Raw genomic sequence first — 18,453 nt, 5'->3', positions numbered from 1 at the left:
ATGTAATACCCGTAAACAAATGCGTTTATTTTGCATATTGAGGTGCATTCCCACTCTTTTCTGAATATATAGATTAATTTTCCTGACAATGCGTTTGTTTTAGCCCTATTTAGAGACTATATTACCAGATTTCTTAAAGTTCATTACTCCACAATGCGACAAGCTCCAATCGTAAAAAATAAAAATTTCATAAATTGACATTATAGTAAAAAACACAAAACATTGAGCTGAAAAAAAAACTTACACAAAAATTCAGCTTATATTTGAAATTAGGATAAACGAGATGTTAGTATCAATGCGACAAAAATGTTGTTCCTCAGTGTAATTTTTTAACCGGCTTCTACCATCTCCACAGTCGTCCAACTCTTTCCTGTTTATTTCCTAAATACAGTAGGACCTTACGTTTTTACCGCCTATACTTGTTGTGAGTCGAACTTCTTGTATTTGGAATGCAGTAAAACAGTAGAACCAAACAAGAATTATACACTAACGATATTTTTAATATTGTGGCATCTTGAATACACTCAACCAAATCAACATATTTAGGATTTAGATTTCTGGGCTTTCGGCATCTATGGTCATGTTAGCCCGTCACGTATGAGATGACGTCCCTCAGCGATCTCACTATCCGGGCAAAGGGAAGGAAGAAAGGAGTGCGGAACGAAAGAAGCGGCCCGGGACCTACATGCCAGGTACCATCCCAGCATTTGCCTGGTGTGAATTAGGAAAACCTCATTCAGGATGGCCGGCCTGAAAATGCTTTTGACCCTTTTTCGACCGAATGCCACTACCTGGAATCAAACCCGGGACAGGTAGCCGAAGGCGAGAGCGTTACCAAACAAATCAATATGTATCATACTTTGATCTATCTTTTTGATCATCTGCAATCAAGAAAACTATTATCCTTTTCCTGCTGTAGTATATGGATCTTTAATTTATTCTTTTTCTTTCAAAGCTTGAAGTTTGAACACTTTTCGGTGTTCCTCAAGTTTATTTATTTATAAAGATAATTTCCTTTGTCAGCTCTCTTCTTTGTCTTGATTTTTTGAGGTGTTCTTCACTGACTCTTCTGTGAACTCTGATTTAAAGGTCAGTGTGAACCCTGAGAAAAAGTATTCATCATTTATAGAAAACCAGACACATCACACATATTTCACTAATTTAATTAAGGGTTCAAAATTAAATTATGGGATGGGCACCTTGAACGGAAGTTGTGATAACATCATTCACACTTTCACCGTTATCGTCATCCACTAAAGATGCATAGAATATTTAGGATGTGTATTCTATGACGCAGCAACAAATTGCTATTTAAGTGTAAACATTTAATTTCCATAATCATATCCCCACAAGAAACCATGCCTTTACATGTATGTCCCGACATTGCTGCAGACAGCTGTCAATGGAAGTTCAACGTTTAACATATTTTCTAACAATCAACAATCTATAACAATTTAAGAGACGAAAGTGAGTGCCTTAAATTAACTTTGTACGGTTAACGCTCTATTGTAGTCCGGCGGATGAAATTAAATGTGTGATCGCTATATTAAATATTGATATTTAGGAAAATTATCAAATAAAACCTTATAATATTAATTTTACGATTATTCTTTAAAGATGCATTTTCAAAACAGAAAAAGTAATATGCTGGTTAATTTTTTATTAGACTTCCAAATTATGCTATGCATATGTGTTCGAAGTCTTCATTATACTCAGCAATGGACAACCCTTTATAACTTTTCTTTTTAACTTCCTTCCGCTTGCAACGAATAATTTCTTTCTAGACTTTTGATAAGGCAATTATGCCATGCTCAATTACGCTTTTGAATGGAAATAGGATTACGATTAACACTTTACGTTTATATAAGACTCAAATCTCTTTCTCTTCTTTTATCTTCTACATTCTATGCTTTGGGTTTGATCTCTTGGTCAAGAAAAAAGTGCAAACTATAGAGTTCCTCATTAACGTGCTAAATAAATAATGCTGTCCAGGCAGCTCGAAACGAGCTTTATCATTTCCATGTTTCTGAAAAAAATCAATTTTCTCAACAAAAAAAGTCTAAAATTTATATTTTTCTAAAATAAATGAAGGATAAATTTTTAAATAAAAATAGACGCGCAAAATGCAGATTTTTACTCAAGAAAGCGTCGCTTTCATAGAAACCGGTTTTCAAGTTGTCGCGACAAACTAGCTTGCTCCGATCGCCTTATATATAGATAGTTCCCAGATATAACTGTACGCTTTACTTCTTTCCAATTTCTCAACATGTTACACATAATAGAGTTAAAAAGTGCAATATATTTCTTTAGCACTCTGCTCTGTAAACAATGACTAAAAATGCCTATTTTCGAGTAAATCATATTTCGTGTAATATTCTATTAGTCTAGTTGACAACGCGAAATTCTTTTGTTCATTCCAAAAAAACCGTAACAGCAGCTGTGTTTGTTGTTCACATATTAGGGTCACTAAATCTCGGAAGTATCTGCAGTCAGTTTTGCGTGTTTTGTCAAGTGTATGACTGCAAGGGGCAAAGAGCAGTTTTAGCTTCAGTTTACAGGAATTTGTAATATGTGAGTTCGTCATACGATCTCTAACATTGGGGACAAAAAAATGTTAATCTCAGTGACAATGCTCCATTAAAAGTTAATTTTCCACCCTTGCGTTTAAAGACATAATTTGCTTGTATCAATATTACTGCTGCAGAAAAGAAATATATATATATATATATATATAAAATGGAAGTCCAACGAACACGAAAGCAAACAAAATATAACCCTGGCGAAATTTGCTGCTTAACGAAATTATACAGCAATACTAAACAAGATCATACAATAATATTTCCGTGTTAGATCTGTTGAAGAATTAAGGTTGAATTTTGATTATAAAGAACCAATTGTCATACACTCGGACGGCAAAATCCTACCTCATATTGTAAACTTCAGATGACGTGGATAGAATATCAGTATTAGTTTCGTGTGCACATGGAAAAGAAACAACTACTTCGAATCTCAAACTTGCATCTGGTACTCGACCAGATGTACTTCATAATGTTATAAACAAATGGAATATATATATAGATACAAAAAAATATCTATAATGGAATATATATATATATATATATATATATATATATATATATAATGGAATTAGTTTTGACACTGTAGCTGCAAAATGCAGGTTCAAAACATTCAATTCGACTGACAAACTAAAGACCTACTGTAACTGGCATATCGCCATCATTCTAAAAATTAAACGGGAATGAACTGGTAGGTGGAAACCTAGAACACGATAGATAACGCTGGGAAAAGTCCATCGAGGTTGAAACGAAACAAAGTAATTTGTGCAGAATGAATATGAGTTGCGAGAATAAGGGAAATGTCTACGCGTTCCAGAAAAAAAAAAAAAAAAAAAAAAAGCCAGACTAACCTTTGCTGTATCGACCGTGTGGCCGAGTGGTAAACGAAGTCGACTTCAAAGTGAGGGGTCGTGTGTTCAAATCTCATCGTCGACTATCATTTATTTTTTTCTGTGGAAAAATCAATGATGAAATGACGCTGTGTATCCATCGTACTGAAAATTGTTAATTACTGTAGAAGTGAAAAGGGTGAAAACACGTCGATATACACCTACGTGCAAACGAAGATACAAAAAAAAAAAAAAAAAAAAAAAAAATCATGTCCTAGATACGTGTAACTACATAGGAGTCGTGCAAAACGTGAAACTATAGAAACAAATACGGAGAAAAATGTTTAATAATGAACATTCCGAAGGACCGCAAAATGATGGAAACAAAAGCATGCATTGCAGTACGAACACCTGATAAATAACGAGTGTGCAGTTTACGCACGATTGGACAACATTTTGCAGAACGTTCCAGGATGCTCGTCGCAGTAGCTGCAGACATACCATGAATACAACTGAAAAGGCTTGAACCAGGATTCGTCAACTGGTTATATACGAAGTCGAGAATGCGCAAGATATTTTCACGGCGGTACAGAACGTAATCAATATCATGTGTCAGTATTTTCCAATTTTGGATTCCTTTATACCTTACCTGCAAATATTTTAATCGTGAGAAAATAAATACCTTGTTACTCAGGAGTAAAAGTGAGGGACACGAGGGAGACGCCGTACACCCACTTCCAAAATATACCTATGGCGTCCCTCCACTTCCTGAAATAAATACAATGGGCAAAGATAGGCAAGGAGGACGGCGTGATGTCATGCATACCTTTTCGAATCCACTTTTATCCCTGCTGCTACCGTAAATCCTTCTATTCCAGTTTTCTTTCTTATACCCCATCTCCTTATAATTTAAACATTATTTATCCCATAATTACTACCACCTAGCCAGATCTCTTCCCAGATAGTTTACCGAAAACCACCCATCCTTTACACACTAATTTCTAGAACTGGTTCACTCAAATATTTCCACAAAACAAACGTCAGGAAACTAGATGTAAAACCTACTTCATATTGGATACTGATCTTACTTTTTGACATCCTATCTTAGAGATAATATTTAATATTTCGTCAGTTGCAATTATTCTACCCTCATTTACGACTTAAATATACTCATTGTCCATGTTATATCCACTGGTATAAACAGATTAGAAGGCTGAAGTCTAATTTATGTTTCTGTTAACAACAGTGGAATGTATTCAATTCATAACATACGGTGGAACTACTACAGTCTACAAACAGTTTACTCACGGCATGTAAGTGTAATTCGAAAACTTAATTTAGCAAGCTACAGTCTTGTTCAAAAATTCCTAGCCACCCACCCCTCTTTGAAAAGCTCTGTACTCTTACCCACATTTTGAATTAAATTCACAAATATGAATATTCTTTGGTTAATTGAAATCTTTATCTAGAGCCATAGCATTAGAATTTGTTGCGTACGGTTGTCAGAACATCGCCTTCTAAAGCAAAGTGGGTAGACAAGACTTTTTGAACAACGCCGTACATCGTACATATGTAACATATAAATCATACATTTCAGTTTTACTAACAACCAGTTTTCTAACAATTATTTACATGCAATGAAATTTACATGTGTGGTATTTCCACGAATAGTCGGTGGAACATAAAAGACAACAACATATACTAATTGCTATTGCAATCTTACCCACAAAGGGGGCAGACCATTTTTCCATCTACATCTCTTCCTCGTAGACATCTTGCACAAAAGGTATGGTAACATGCGAGAAGGCATGGCTCGTGATAATAGTCGTCACAAATATAACACAAAAGGGGATTTCGGGGATTGGGTTCTGTTGGTTCTCCTCCTTCTCCGGGATGGAAAGCTCCACCAGACATCATCAGTCGAGTGAGATATCCACTCAGCTGTAGACTGTGGTGTTGAAGCCCTGTCTTTTTTCTTCTACAAGGTTGGCCATGATCATCTGAAGATAATCCTACAACAAAAATAAACAAGAACCTTTCAGCAATATTTCTAAATATTGAGAACTCAAGAGTACAAATCTCTCATATTCCAAACGTTAACAGTACGTACACAATGAAAACAAAATGTGATCGAATTAATGACATAAAAAAGAAACTTCCAATGAAGCTTTACGGAGTTTTCCAAACTTATCCAATATTCCATAACTGCTCTGGAATTGATATGCTATATATGTAATGCCTGAATCAATCTTGATAATAAAAAAAAAATAAAAAATAATAAAAAATCTTAGATTTTTCCATGCTCTATCATTAGAAAGACTATTTTACTTTAGTGACTCTCAGTGAAAACTCATGTCGTCCAGGTATTCTGTAAAAGTGCGAGGTACGTTTCATATAGCTGGAAAGAAATGTTTGAGATACATTCCATACAGCTTGAAACGTTAAAATAAAAAAACTTTTTACGCACAATATGATATGTTCAAATGTTATCTTCTACAATTTAAGAATTCTCTTATAAAACAATTAGATGATACACTTTTGAAATAATATACTCATAAAATACATAACCATAGTTTATAATGAGAATATAAACTGCATAAAGAACTCTAAATCAAAACTCGACCATCCTTCTCGTAAGTTGATAATCTTCCTAGTTAGCAGGGTTGGCCAAAACCATGTTTTTTATTGAAAAAAAAAAACAAAAAAAAAACAGCTTTTTTGGTTTAAATAATTTACTCTATGTATTTATATTAGATATGGACAGAAATTAGTTTGCTTCGCCTTGGTGTTATCATGCAACAACAAGGTTATGCTGGAAGGGGTCACATAAGCTTAAAGCGGAATCCAAACCGCTTCTCGACTTACATCCAAGAGAAATTGTCCATTTGGATACGAAACCGGGACTAATTGGTCACAAATGCGATTGCCTACTCATTCACGAAGGACTCCTGATAAAAATACGTTGTACTGATCTTTACATAGACCTACTTGTTAATATAATTGTCAAGAGTCATTTCAGGACAAAAAGATAAACAGTTACACAAGTAGAATTATATATAAATCGGGAAACTCCCGCCTTAGCCATTGGGAAGATCCTGTTATTACTTTAAATGTATTTGTATGTAAAATTTTAAGGTCAACGTATCATAATCACTACGCTAAAACTGAGGTATTAAATTACAAATTTGGTATGTAGAATCATTCAATAAAATTAAAACAAAGTCAAATCCAAGTTGATGTTGGAAGCTACGTAGGCTGTTGATAAATTTTGCCAATTTCTATCGATATATTTAAGCAAGCTTGGCTTCTTTATAAAACAACAGACATTTATTCAAATAGAAATATATAATTTGATTTCATTTCGTATGTTTAGGCTTAACATCCTTATGAAATACCAAGGTTATCACAGAGAAGACTTTCGCTTAAAGGGACACCTCGAATCGTTACTTGGTTTACACTTGAAAGATGGGTTGTGGTTCGACCGAGAATTGAACACGGGACTGCTTGATTAAAAGGTGAAAAGTAGATAAACGCAATGCGGATGGTTTGATATCTGGAAACGTCACCATGAAGTTCACACGATTTAAAGCTTTTTTTTTTTTTGTTTTGTTTTGTTTAAACCAGTTGTTTTTTTTTGAAAAGACCAGCTGGTTTAAACCAGCCAACCCTGCTAGTTAGGACTCTGATACAAACATGGGTGTCATTTTTGTTCATGTTATTTGGCATGTGTCCTTTCTAGAAACTGCCAGTACCACTCACTTTCATTTTTGTCTTATGAATTACGACTAAACGAGGTGACCCTACGATCATAAACATCATTCAAAAAAAAGTTAAAAAAATAAACTAATGTAAAGCAAATTATCGTTTCGTAAACTATGATTATGAATTAATCGTAATTTTACAGTAACCTGCTGAAAAGCTTTCTGCTTTGTTGAGCTTCCTGGCTCTTTAACTTATACGAAACAAATTACTGTCAGAACAACTTCAATAAAAACGAAATAATACGTAGCAAGTTTAGAAACAAAAACATGCTATACAATAATTAGAATAAATAATTTGTATTAATATTGTTGAGAAATACAACGATGATTTAAAGTGTGTCACAGTAAAAGAGCGTATACTGTTAAATGCAAAGCAGATAACAAGTGCTGCCTTCAAAAACATCTGAACCCATATAGGATTTAACACAATATACAACGAAATTATGAGTTGTATAGTTCATATATACGAGGGTAAGTCAATAAGTAACTGCAATATTTTTCTATTTCTTGTCAGGTTGGCTCTACGGCATTGTGTGCTCACCAGATGCTAGGTGTCACAGTTGACTTCGTTTGTGGTAGGATGCAGCGTTATCACATCAGTCCACTTTGCTGTTGCGAAGTAATGATGGCCGCACCACACTGTGTGCACAAAAGAACAGCGTTTTGTCATCCATTTTTAGTGGTCTGAGGTGTAGTCGGAGCGAAAATTAATATAAGACTTTCTGCACAATTCGGGGACAAAGTGTTGCCACAGCGAAATGTTTACCATTGGATTGAAAGTTCAAAAGTGGTCGAACGAGCGTGAAGGATGAGGAAAGAGCAGTACCTCCAACTACAGCAATAACTGATGACATTATCGAACGAGTCCATGCCTTGATCCTGAATAACAGACGACTGATTGTTGAGGAAGTGGCAACACATATGCAGATTAATCTTGGTTCTGCATATGACATGCATAACAGGCTCAACTTTCACAAAGTCTGGGCGAGATGGGTTCCGAAAAACCTCGATAGAAAGCACAAGCAAAGCCTTGTAAGAATCTGTTAGCACCTACTGGACCGTTATGCCAACGAAGGTGAAGCGTTTCTCAGACGAATCACCACTGGATATGAAACGTAGATTCATCACTTTTCAATCAGAGAGCAAACGCCAGAGCATGGAATGGTATCACCCCAGATCTCAGTCAAGAAGAAATTCAAGAGTCAACCTTCTGTACGGAAAGTGATGCTCATAGTATTTTGGGACTTACAAGGGCCAATCCTGGAAACACTACCTGAACAGTAAAAAGTACAGTGATATGAAGGTAAGCAAGTTGAAGCCTGCAATTCGCAATAAACGCAGAGGTCGATTGTCGGAAGGTGTTCTTGTGTTACATGACAACGCACGTCCAATACCACTGCCCACACCGCTCAAACTTTTCAGACGCTGAGTTTCGAGGCGTTCGAGGATCCTACATACAGTCCCGATCTCGCCCGGTCGGATTATCATCTGTTTGGTCCACTTAAAAGATGCTCTTAGAGGCCATAGACTTAACTACGATCAACAAGTGAAGGAAGCGGTGCATTCGTGGCTTGCTGTGCAATCAAAAATCTATTTGTAAAGAGTATCGGAAAGCTTGTGCAACGGTGGACCAAGTGCATTGAAATGCAGGGTGACTATGTTGAAAAATGATATGAATAAAAAACACTTTTTCTTGTAATAAAAATTAATTGCAGATATTTATTGACTTACCCTTGTCCATATATACATATGAGTAGTACATGAAATACGATGGTTTTCTTCAATTCGACGAAAGAATTTAACCAATACTCAATCACTGTACTTATCCAAGCGCTGCTGTTTGGACAGTCAAAGGAGAAAATTTCTAAATTTTTAAAATGGTGAGGCGTCAAATCAAAAGAAGCTTCTCAACTTATCCTAGAATGTTAACACATAGTCTGATATCTCCTTTCCCCGGTACCTATGTAGTGCCAACTATTGCTCAAAGTGCTCGAAAGGATAAACGTTTTCGTCATTACTGTTTTAAAGTTTTCTATGAAACTATGCATTTTTGTGATTTCACCCTTCAATCATTTTCTAGTCAACTTACTTTCCATCCAACATTTCATTGTTGTTTCTTATTTTAAGCGTGTCAAATTTTATTATCTCGCACGTTATTTCTATCATCGATATTTTGTCATTTTTTTCTGCTTCAGTAATCTTCACCTTTTCTTCTAATGTGAAGCTCCATTTTTCTTTCTTTTTAATTTTCTAGACTGCACTAAAAAGACCTGACATTTGATATACACTTCGAACGGTGAAATATTTATACGTAGGAAAGAGATTAAAGAAAAATTCTGATCTCTTAGAATTCGGTACACATCAATATTTTGAAAGTTTCATCAGTTATTGCTTTTCCATAGCATTTCCGGAGAGGAGTCGTTCATATAACTATTATTAAACATAGACAAGAGAACAAAACAAGGAAGCTGTAGACTGTAGAAACCTATCAGGAGTATGATACAGTCCTATGTTCCAACCTGACGGCCCAGCATATTAATACGAAATCGCTGTTTCTTTTGCCGCTCCCTCATAGTACCCCAGCAGCATTTTGGTTTCGACAAATCATTTCTTGAAAAGGGAGGAAATGGATACTGAAAGAAATCGGTAGCGCAGTTTAAGCCATTCACTTGTTTACTAGGTGTAAATGGCCCAAACGGAAAAGAAAGCAGGAGTATATTCAAACCATGTTTCGACTGAGACTACACTTACAATACTCCAGACCTTTTAAGAGCAGAGGGGAAAAAAAAAGTTACTCTTAGGAATTTGGAAAAATCAAGTGTATTTTGTGCAAGTTTTACAGTCATTTTGCTTTCCAATTTGATAGTAAGCAAATTTCGTGTTATAGAAAATACATGATATAAGGAATTGCAACGAAGTCTACCGAGACTTTTACAGTTTCAGTTTTACACAATTGAGCTCTTTCTTCTTGTTCACTTTCACAATGACAAGGTTAACATTGAAAATTTCATATTGATTCCCTGACTTTCCTTGAATTTCCATGACTAAGCAAATTTTTCCTGACCCTGTCCGTCTTTCCCAATTTATGTGGAATTCAGATGGCCACATTCTTTTCGAAAAATGAATTTTTCGAAAATGAAAAAAAACTGAATTAATTTCAGTTAAGATTTCTAAACTATATTATGTGTAGGTATAGGAAGTCTTATAGAACGGCTATGTTCGTCCGTCTGTCGATAGGCATCAGAGAAAAAGCGATCAAATAGCGCGAAATGCATATTTGGAATACGAATGGGTTCATCTAATTCACTGACCTATTTAATCCGGAAATGGCAGAAATATATCCTTGCCGGTTACATCGTTGATCACCATAGAGCATAAATTTTGCTTAAACCAGAAGTGGTAACACACTATCATTTCCAGCTTTAACACTGATCGTCAAAGTGAAAACAATACCGACAAGCATTTTTAGATGCAAGAATAGTTTCATCTCCGAATTTATTACTCTAATGCAACCTGAAGTGATAGAAATTTACTACTACCACCAATTACAATATTAATTCTCAGAGTGAATATGTTACTCGGTAGCGACAAAAATCCTTTAATATACCAATTCCTAATTCCGAAAGAAGATTTCAAACTTTCCTCGCTGGATTAGCGGCTAGTGCGTGTTCCTTTGGTGCATGTTCTCCCGGGTTTCATTTCCGAAGGGAAAGCATTCAACATATTACGGTGATTTGGATTTCACTTTAAACTTTTTGTTCACGTCTCGTATAGTTTCGGTATTGAAAAGGGACGCTAAATTTCAACCACCAAGCAAACAAAAAAGATTTAACTTCAGTAATATTCTTCCACAAAACAGAAACAGTAAAAACTAATACCACAACGAAAATTACTTATTAGACATCCAAATTACTGTATGCTATGCATAAATGCCGGAAATCTTGTAGAACACTTTTGTCCGTCCGTCCGTCTTTTAACAGGTATTGGAGCAAGGACGGTAAAAGATATCGAGATTCAGTTTTTCTGCAATTGATTCAGCGTACCAAGTATAGGGTCCATCTCCTCCGTCAACCCTCTATTCAAACAGGAAGTGGTTCAAAATAGCCATGTCCAACTGCCATTTTAAAAATGGCTGCCAGAAAAAAATATTCCATACACATTTTTCACTGTTTTTTGACTATCTACCTATAATGAATTCATGATTAAAACAATCATTTAAAACAATGTTGGCAACACTGCCTGGGTGATATGAAATGGATTGACCCTTCTACGATATATTAGCGGGGTATCAAAGCTGGTTTTAAGATAGTCTACGTCTGTCTGATAGCAGTGTTTTCAGGCACAGAAAATTTTAATTCCGATTTTCGGTGAAAAATTCATCTGAAAACTCCATCTTTGGCCTACACAATCCATTATAAAGAGTTCCAATAGAATACTTAGGGAAGCTGCAGCACCTGCATAACTGATGATTTTTTGCTTCTAAGGTGGAGAAACTGTCAAAATTTCGTTTGCACTATGAGAAAATTTTTTTCTGTCTTTGTATAGCAGCCAACAACTTCACGTTTTTACTGTGAGTTGTCGACACACCAAAGAATTTTTTGAGGTGACTTGGACCCCATGTGGCAACAGTGGTGCCAGCCCAAAAAAATCTTAAAATTCGGTTAGGGATTTTTTTTTTTGTGAATTTTCACCCCTACATTTCCTTCCCGTTGGCAACACTGAAATCAAACTTATGCCATAAAACTGCCACATTCTTCTTCTAAAACACAAAGCCTTAACATATCAATCTGTAAATAGTCACTCTACGAAAACGCCAAAAATGACTAGGTCTGAAAGGTATAAGAGTTTACCACTTGTCAGGCGGATTTAAATAAAGAAATGGAACACATTACCAAATTATGATTGATTAATGTTTACAATAGCCCCATTATGGTTGATTGGCAGAAACGAGCCTTTAACATCGTTCATAGGTTGGAAGATAGAAAGAATAGTTAAAGACAAACCAAAATAACAAATGGATCTCTTTTCCGTTATTCTCAAGCCTATCGTACAAGTTTCAAAAACTAGATCTGAAAGTTAAGTCGTTTAAAACAACTTACGAATTTGGAAAGGTCTCTGAGCCACTACAGAAACTACTTTGTAGACAAAAATTATTAGGTGGCATGTACGAGGTATCTTGTTTCTGTCTAAATACTTCCACAGGTATGTAAAAAAGGAATAGCGATACTAAATTAAAATAGCAATTAAGAGAGTCCCGTGAAGCATATTTCATTACGGTAGGGGAAAAAAATCTAAAACATTGAGAAAGAGAATTTGGACAGAGAATGAGATACTATTATCTCATATACATAAACAAAAATTAAACAGCAGAATTTTGTTTCACATATTTTTGTTGTTTTTAGCATAAAGCAATAACACATTATAGAAACTGATTTTTTAGTTATATCGAAATTTTTACGTAAGAATTTTAATATCTACTACAATTACAAATAATTTTAGTGCGTAAATTAAGGATATGGCAACACTGGACTTCGTTTGGACTTCATAGTGCTTCTACGTGGGAAATGAAAAATTTCGTCTCAAGAATTGGATAAAAATATTAGTTACCTGCAAATAATAAACTGTAACGTAAAATCTGTAACTGCACTCACACAAAGCGTAGTTCCATAAAAGAGAAAAGGAAAAATAGTGCAGACCCTCTCTCCTCGCGAAAAAAAGAACGATCTATTACAATTGTTACTACGTTGAAATACGTTACGCTTTTAAAACTGACGATTTCCTGAAGTCGAAGCATTAAGTGTCGAAGCATTAATTGCTGAATACGTTTCAAGATTTAACGGTCCTTGAAAATGAGAGCTTCCGAATTATTCGATACCGGTATTATTATTTCCTTAGAAATAATAATAATAATAATAATAATAATAATAATAATAATAATAATAAAAAAGAGGTTAGTACTAATTTTGTTAATTTTATTCTGGCGTCACATGTTGCTTTGATCACCGAAAATTCAGGAATAAGCTATATATTTCGGACAGGATGTACCGACTGTCCTTCTTCAGTAGTAGTAGTACATTAGTTTGTATCGTCTTATGAAAAAAAATGCAAAGATGCAGCGGAAAATTATGATGACCAAAGAACATGTCATGAGGCAGTAAATTAAAATATATTAGACTTGCATTGTTGCTTGTTTATTGAAGTTAAGTGTCCATTTTGATCACCAAAGGTATATGAAATGTAGACCCACAATGTAGAATAGAATTCGAACCATAATAACGCGTTAAAATTGCAGTGCTCTTCCAGAGGCAATTACACAAGAGACCGTTTGCACGAAGCGCGAAATGAGCTGACCGATGGGAATGGATTAAGTACATTTATAAATGACAAAAATAGAATAACAAAATTGGTGAAAACTACATATGCTGTAGAAAATTTCGAGACAAAACAGGACAATGCAAGATCTTCGGCAGTAAAACAAAATTTAATGGCAATGACAGACTTCTTAAAAACGACAGTAGAATTATACTCATCAGATAAACAAGGTAAGCACGCACTTAATTTCGTGCAAGTTCAAAATATAGGGGGGGGGGGGGCACTTTATAAAATTATTTAAATACTTTTTCTTATTTTAAATGATAATCTAATGCATTATCAAGTATTATAAATATGGGGTATGCCAAATTAATTACGTACAGATTGTCAATATCCAATTAAAAATATTATTGATGAGAAAAAACACGCATTAATCTGTACTGTGGTTACTTTATGCAAAAACTGTGTCTACTCTGGTTCGAGGAAGGGCAAAGCAAATAGTGCCCGACAGGCGTCTGTAAGAAGGCAAGGTAGCAACGGTATGAGCGTGAACTAAGATTTCTTAAAAACTACAGTAACTATTCACATAACAATTTACTTAGCACTGAAACACCGAGAAAGCTAATTAGATTAATTAAGATATGTTTAAATGAATCCCAAAGTAAAGTCAGGATAGGAAAATTTTTCTCCGCGAGCTTTCACGTCGAAAATGGCCTGAAACAAGGAGATGCGTTGTCGCCATTATTATTTAACTTCGTTCTGGAATACGCTATAAGGAAAACCAAAGATAGCAACCAGGGCCTAGAGTTGAACGGTATTCACCAGGCTATGGCATATGCTGATGATGTAAATTTAATAGGGGATGATAGGAGACCAATAGAAAGAAATGCAGAGATCTTATTAAACGCTTGCAGAGACATGGCTTTAGAAGTAAATGCAGAGAAAACTAAATACATGGAAGTACGTCGGGACCGGAATACAGCAAATTATGGATGCGTTCAAATATTAAATAATACTTTTGATAAAGTGGATACTTTCAAATATCTAGGATCAATATTAACAGACGAAAATCATATTCACGGAGAAATTAAATGTCGACTAAAAGCAGGGAATTCGTGTCACTATTCGGTTCAAAATCTCTTGTTGTCGCGAATTCTGTCGAGGAATTTGAAGCTTAAAATATACAAAACGATAATCATGCCTGTTGTTCTGTATGGTTGCGAAACATGGTCACTTACTCTGAGGGAAGAACATAGACTGAAAGTATTTGAAAACAAGATCCTGAGACGAATATTCGGACCCAAGAGGAACGGGAATGGGGAATGAGGGAAACTTCATAACAAGGAACTACATAATTTATATGGTTTACCCAACATTGTTAGGGTCGTCAAGTCTAGGAGGCTTAGGTGGGCGGGTTATGTAGCTAAAATGGAAGAAAGTAGAAACGCTTTCGAAGTCTTGACTGGAAGACCAGTCGGAAAACGACCATTTGGAAGACTTAGGCGCAGATGGGACAATATTAAGATGGATCTCGCAGAGATTGGAATACGAACTAGAAACTGGATGCAGTTAGCTAAGGATAGAAGTCAATGGAGAGCTTTTGTGAACGCGGCATTGAACCTCCGGGTTCCATAGGCCATAGAGTTAGTTAGTTATGTTTTTATTCTTCTCCTGTGTTTACTTCGCGTAATACCAGAGAAATTCCTCTGTAAATCCACTTCCAGAAATTAATGCTACATTCATTAATCCAGACAGACTTCCAATAGGGTACGTTTGAAATAAAATATTCCCATGTGACCTTATTCTAGTCAGAAATAATATCTGAATATAGACACTACAAATTGTTTATTTAACGTCGTACATCTGCTAACTGCAATTCTTGCTTAGCCTTTCTTGAAATTTGAAATCGTGAGCAGTATCTATCATCTTGCTAAAGTTCTGCTTCTTCTGCAACAACAATATATTGTAATATCCCATGTGAAGTTGTTTATAAACAAATCCACGCATCTAGTGTTTATAAACACCACCACGTGCTTCATCAAGAGGAACTTCCACCAGGGGGACCTGCAATCACCTGCAGACGACATTTAGCCCCTCCCACGGAGCAGAAGACTAAATCGAAGCAGAAGCGCCACCGCCACTCAAGGGACGCTATAAATTGGACAGAAGAATCCAGCTCAATACCAGTTCTCTGGTGACCCTCCTCTAGTCTGCTACGGGACTCTTGGAGTAACCTAACCCCAGGCCTCTAGTCTGCTACGGGACTACGCCTATCCTATCTCCTAGCTTAGCCTGCTACGGGGCTCTGTCTGGGAATCCCAACCTCAGCCGCTTAGCCTGCTACGGGGCTCTGTTGGCAATTTAACCTGCCTCTGCTTGTTACGGAGCATTGGTTCCTTAACTCCACTCCTCTTAGCCTGCTACGGGGCTCTGTTGGAGATCCTGTCTGCGACCACTCGGTCAAAGACTACCTTTTACTTACCTTTTTAAATAGAGACCAAATTGTATAGTATTTCTGTAATACTCTTATAGTGGATTTTTACAATAAAACTGGTAGTGGGAGTCGATTCCGGACACTCTTTTTATTAACAGCTCTATCTCTTCCTTATATGAGACGAAATCACACAAAGTTTTACAATATTTTTTACTATAAATAACACTTCGCTTTGTAAATCTAAGATTTAAATGCAAATGAACATGCACCTGGACCACTTTCATTCAGGAGGTGAATATATTCACATTATCTTACTAATCAGGGTTCCCACTTACTTCGCGAGCACGGATTCCCTAATTATTGTGCACCCAGGTTAGTCTATACTTTTTGTCTTATCTTAATGTCAGGAATCACCTCCCGAACGTTGTAGATATTGTCTTTAAACACCCTGTATACAGTGTGTCCGTAAAGCTGCGCAACTCAAAATTTGATTGCGTATATCTTTCGAACCAAGAACGATAAAGACCTGCGACTTGAAACAAATGTAAGCGTGCTCTATGCAGATTTTTAGAGATCATGACCAGGTGGATTGATTTAATCATGATTTTTATAATAAAAATCGTTGATTTAAATCAAATTACAAAATAAATTAATTTGAAGTGAAAATAATGGCCAGATTGTGTAACTATAAAGTATCAAATTTTAGGGCGGTCGAATCCTACTGGGCTGAAGTCTAGGTCAACTTAGATGCTAGGCTTCTAAAATATCTGACCTAAGTGTCTATTGACACGGTAATGGGATAATCCTGCTTTCTTCTCTTCGTAACATGGGGTTCGTAAATTAACTATTGCACTCGAGAAATCAATATTTGACATTTTAAGACAAAAATTCTTTTGTGTGCGCATCTGTCTGTCTGTTTCCAAATACTATGGGCGATTTAGGGGGGTCCGATCCCCTCTCCGACACTTGAAAATTTTGTACATTTTACATAACTTCTGGCAAAATTTATGTATTTTATATGTATTAAATCACTGAAGAAAACAAATCAATTTGGCTTTGGTCCTCACTTGCTTTATATTCAGCTTTGTTATTTTTAGGGTTCTTTAACAATCAATTTTCTGTCCTTTTGACATAACTATGATTGATATACTGTCCAAAGCCCACGAGCAAGGTAAAGCTTAGTGGTTTGTCTTTGCCACTGCTTTCCACCGGGTGAAGATGTCCTGATGTAGGGACTAGGGATCATAGTTGAATTGAGCCATATCTCAGTGGGACGAAGACCCTGCTACCTACCGTCTCCCTTGGGTACTGGCTCCTAGGATAGTCTCTAAAGAAACAGTTGATAACAACCTGGTTCAAAGCTCGTGTCTTGTTCAAGCGCAAATTAACAATGATAAAATAAAATATGACATAGGTAGCCTTAGTGGTTTGGAAATTCAGGTTTAACTGTATTTCACTTTTGTACACACACACGTCAATATACGACTGGCACGCTGATGATTCCACAAGTATTCGCACACACATCATAGGCGGAACTAGAGGGGGCCAGGGAGGGCCGGCCCCCCTAGATGCAAAACTGTCTCTCCCAGAATTTTTTTACTGGACGAAAATAATGTTATTAATTTACCTAAATTTACGCATAACAATTTTAGTGATGCTTGCATTCGACACACTTAATAGTGTCTATACTCGTCCGCCCATCGATTTTTTTTTTTTTAATATGATCTGGTGTGTGGATATAATAAAATCCCTGGACCAATGTGATAGTGGGCAGTATAGCGACCTCTCGACTTGCGCTGTATGCAATTTCTTATTTGATAGCTTCATTAATGTAAATTATTTTTGTATTGTTTCAAGTAATTAACTTCTTGACGTAGTATTTTTTCTTGTTTATATATGTAAGATAAATCAGTATTATTGTTATTATTTTATTTATAGCATAGTATTGTTTGAATAGTTAAGATTCTCATAGCACATTATTTGTGTTTTTCCTTATTATTATTATCCAACCCTAATAGGAGTCTTTAAAGATAATGTGATTGTTTTCCCCTTTGTCACATCTACATATATCTGTACAATAGATTGTTACATTAACAGAGCGAATGTAGAATTTTATAAGAGCCTGTCTTACTAAAAATAATACAAAATTTACCATTTTTCTTATGCTTGTTTTTCATAAGTGAAAAGAGACAATGAAACGCAACTTACCACAATTATAGATAATGTTATTCTACAACAGAAAATATAAACCTGAAGAATTTTTAGTGTTGCAATCCATAGAAATTACAGTGTTGCCAGAATAATAACGTCCCTAAAATCTAAGTTACGACAGCGATTAGAGGAACGATCTCAACTGCATTTGGTTACGTATCATGTTATTTTGGTTTCCTGTGAACTACTTTCAAAATAATAATAGTTGTATTTAGTTTGTAATAAACAAAATAGTTTTAACATACAGTTATTAAAACTAAATAATAATGTTATTTAAAAAAGTAGTTCACAGGAAACCAAAACAACATCATACGTAATCAAATCCAGTT

The 18,453-nt window shown here is 35.5% G+C and overlaps 1 protein-coding gene across 1 annotated transcript in view; it reads right to left on the bottom strand.

Moving 5' to 3' along the window:
• The window catches only part of LOC145671246 (RING finger protein 207-like), a 456,974-nt gene that overhangs the window by 398,842 nt on the left and 39,679 nt on the right, over nucleotides 1–18,453 (bottom strand). Inside the window, exon 2 of the mRNA XM_081740160.1 lies at nucleotides 5,130–5,418. Within this exon, the coding sequence (XP_081596286.1) occupies nucleotides 5,130–5,323 (194 nt within the window). The 5' untranslated portion in view covers nucleotides 5,324–5,418. The remainder of the gene's footprint in view (nucleotides 1–5,129; nucleotides 5,419–18,453) is intronic.

Source organism: Thermobia domestica, chromosome 15 (assembly GCF_964235325.1).
Source record: "Thermobia domestica chromosome 15, izTheDome1.hap1.1, whole genome shotgun sequence".
NCBI classification, from domain to species: Eukaryota; Metazoa; Arthropoda; class Insecta; order Zygentoma; family Lepismatidae; genus Thermobia; species Thermobia domestica.
This window is presented reverse-complemented; position numbering and strand designations above follow the sequence as displayed.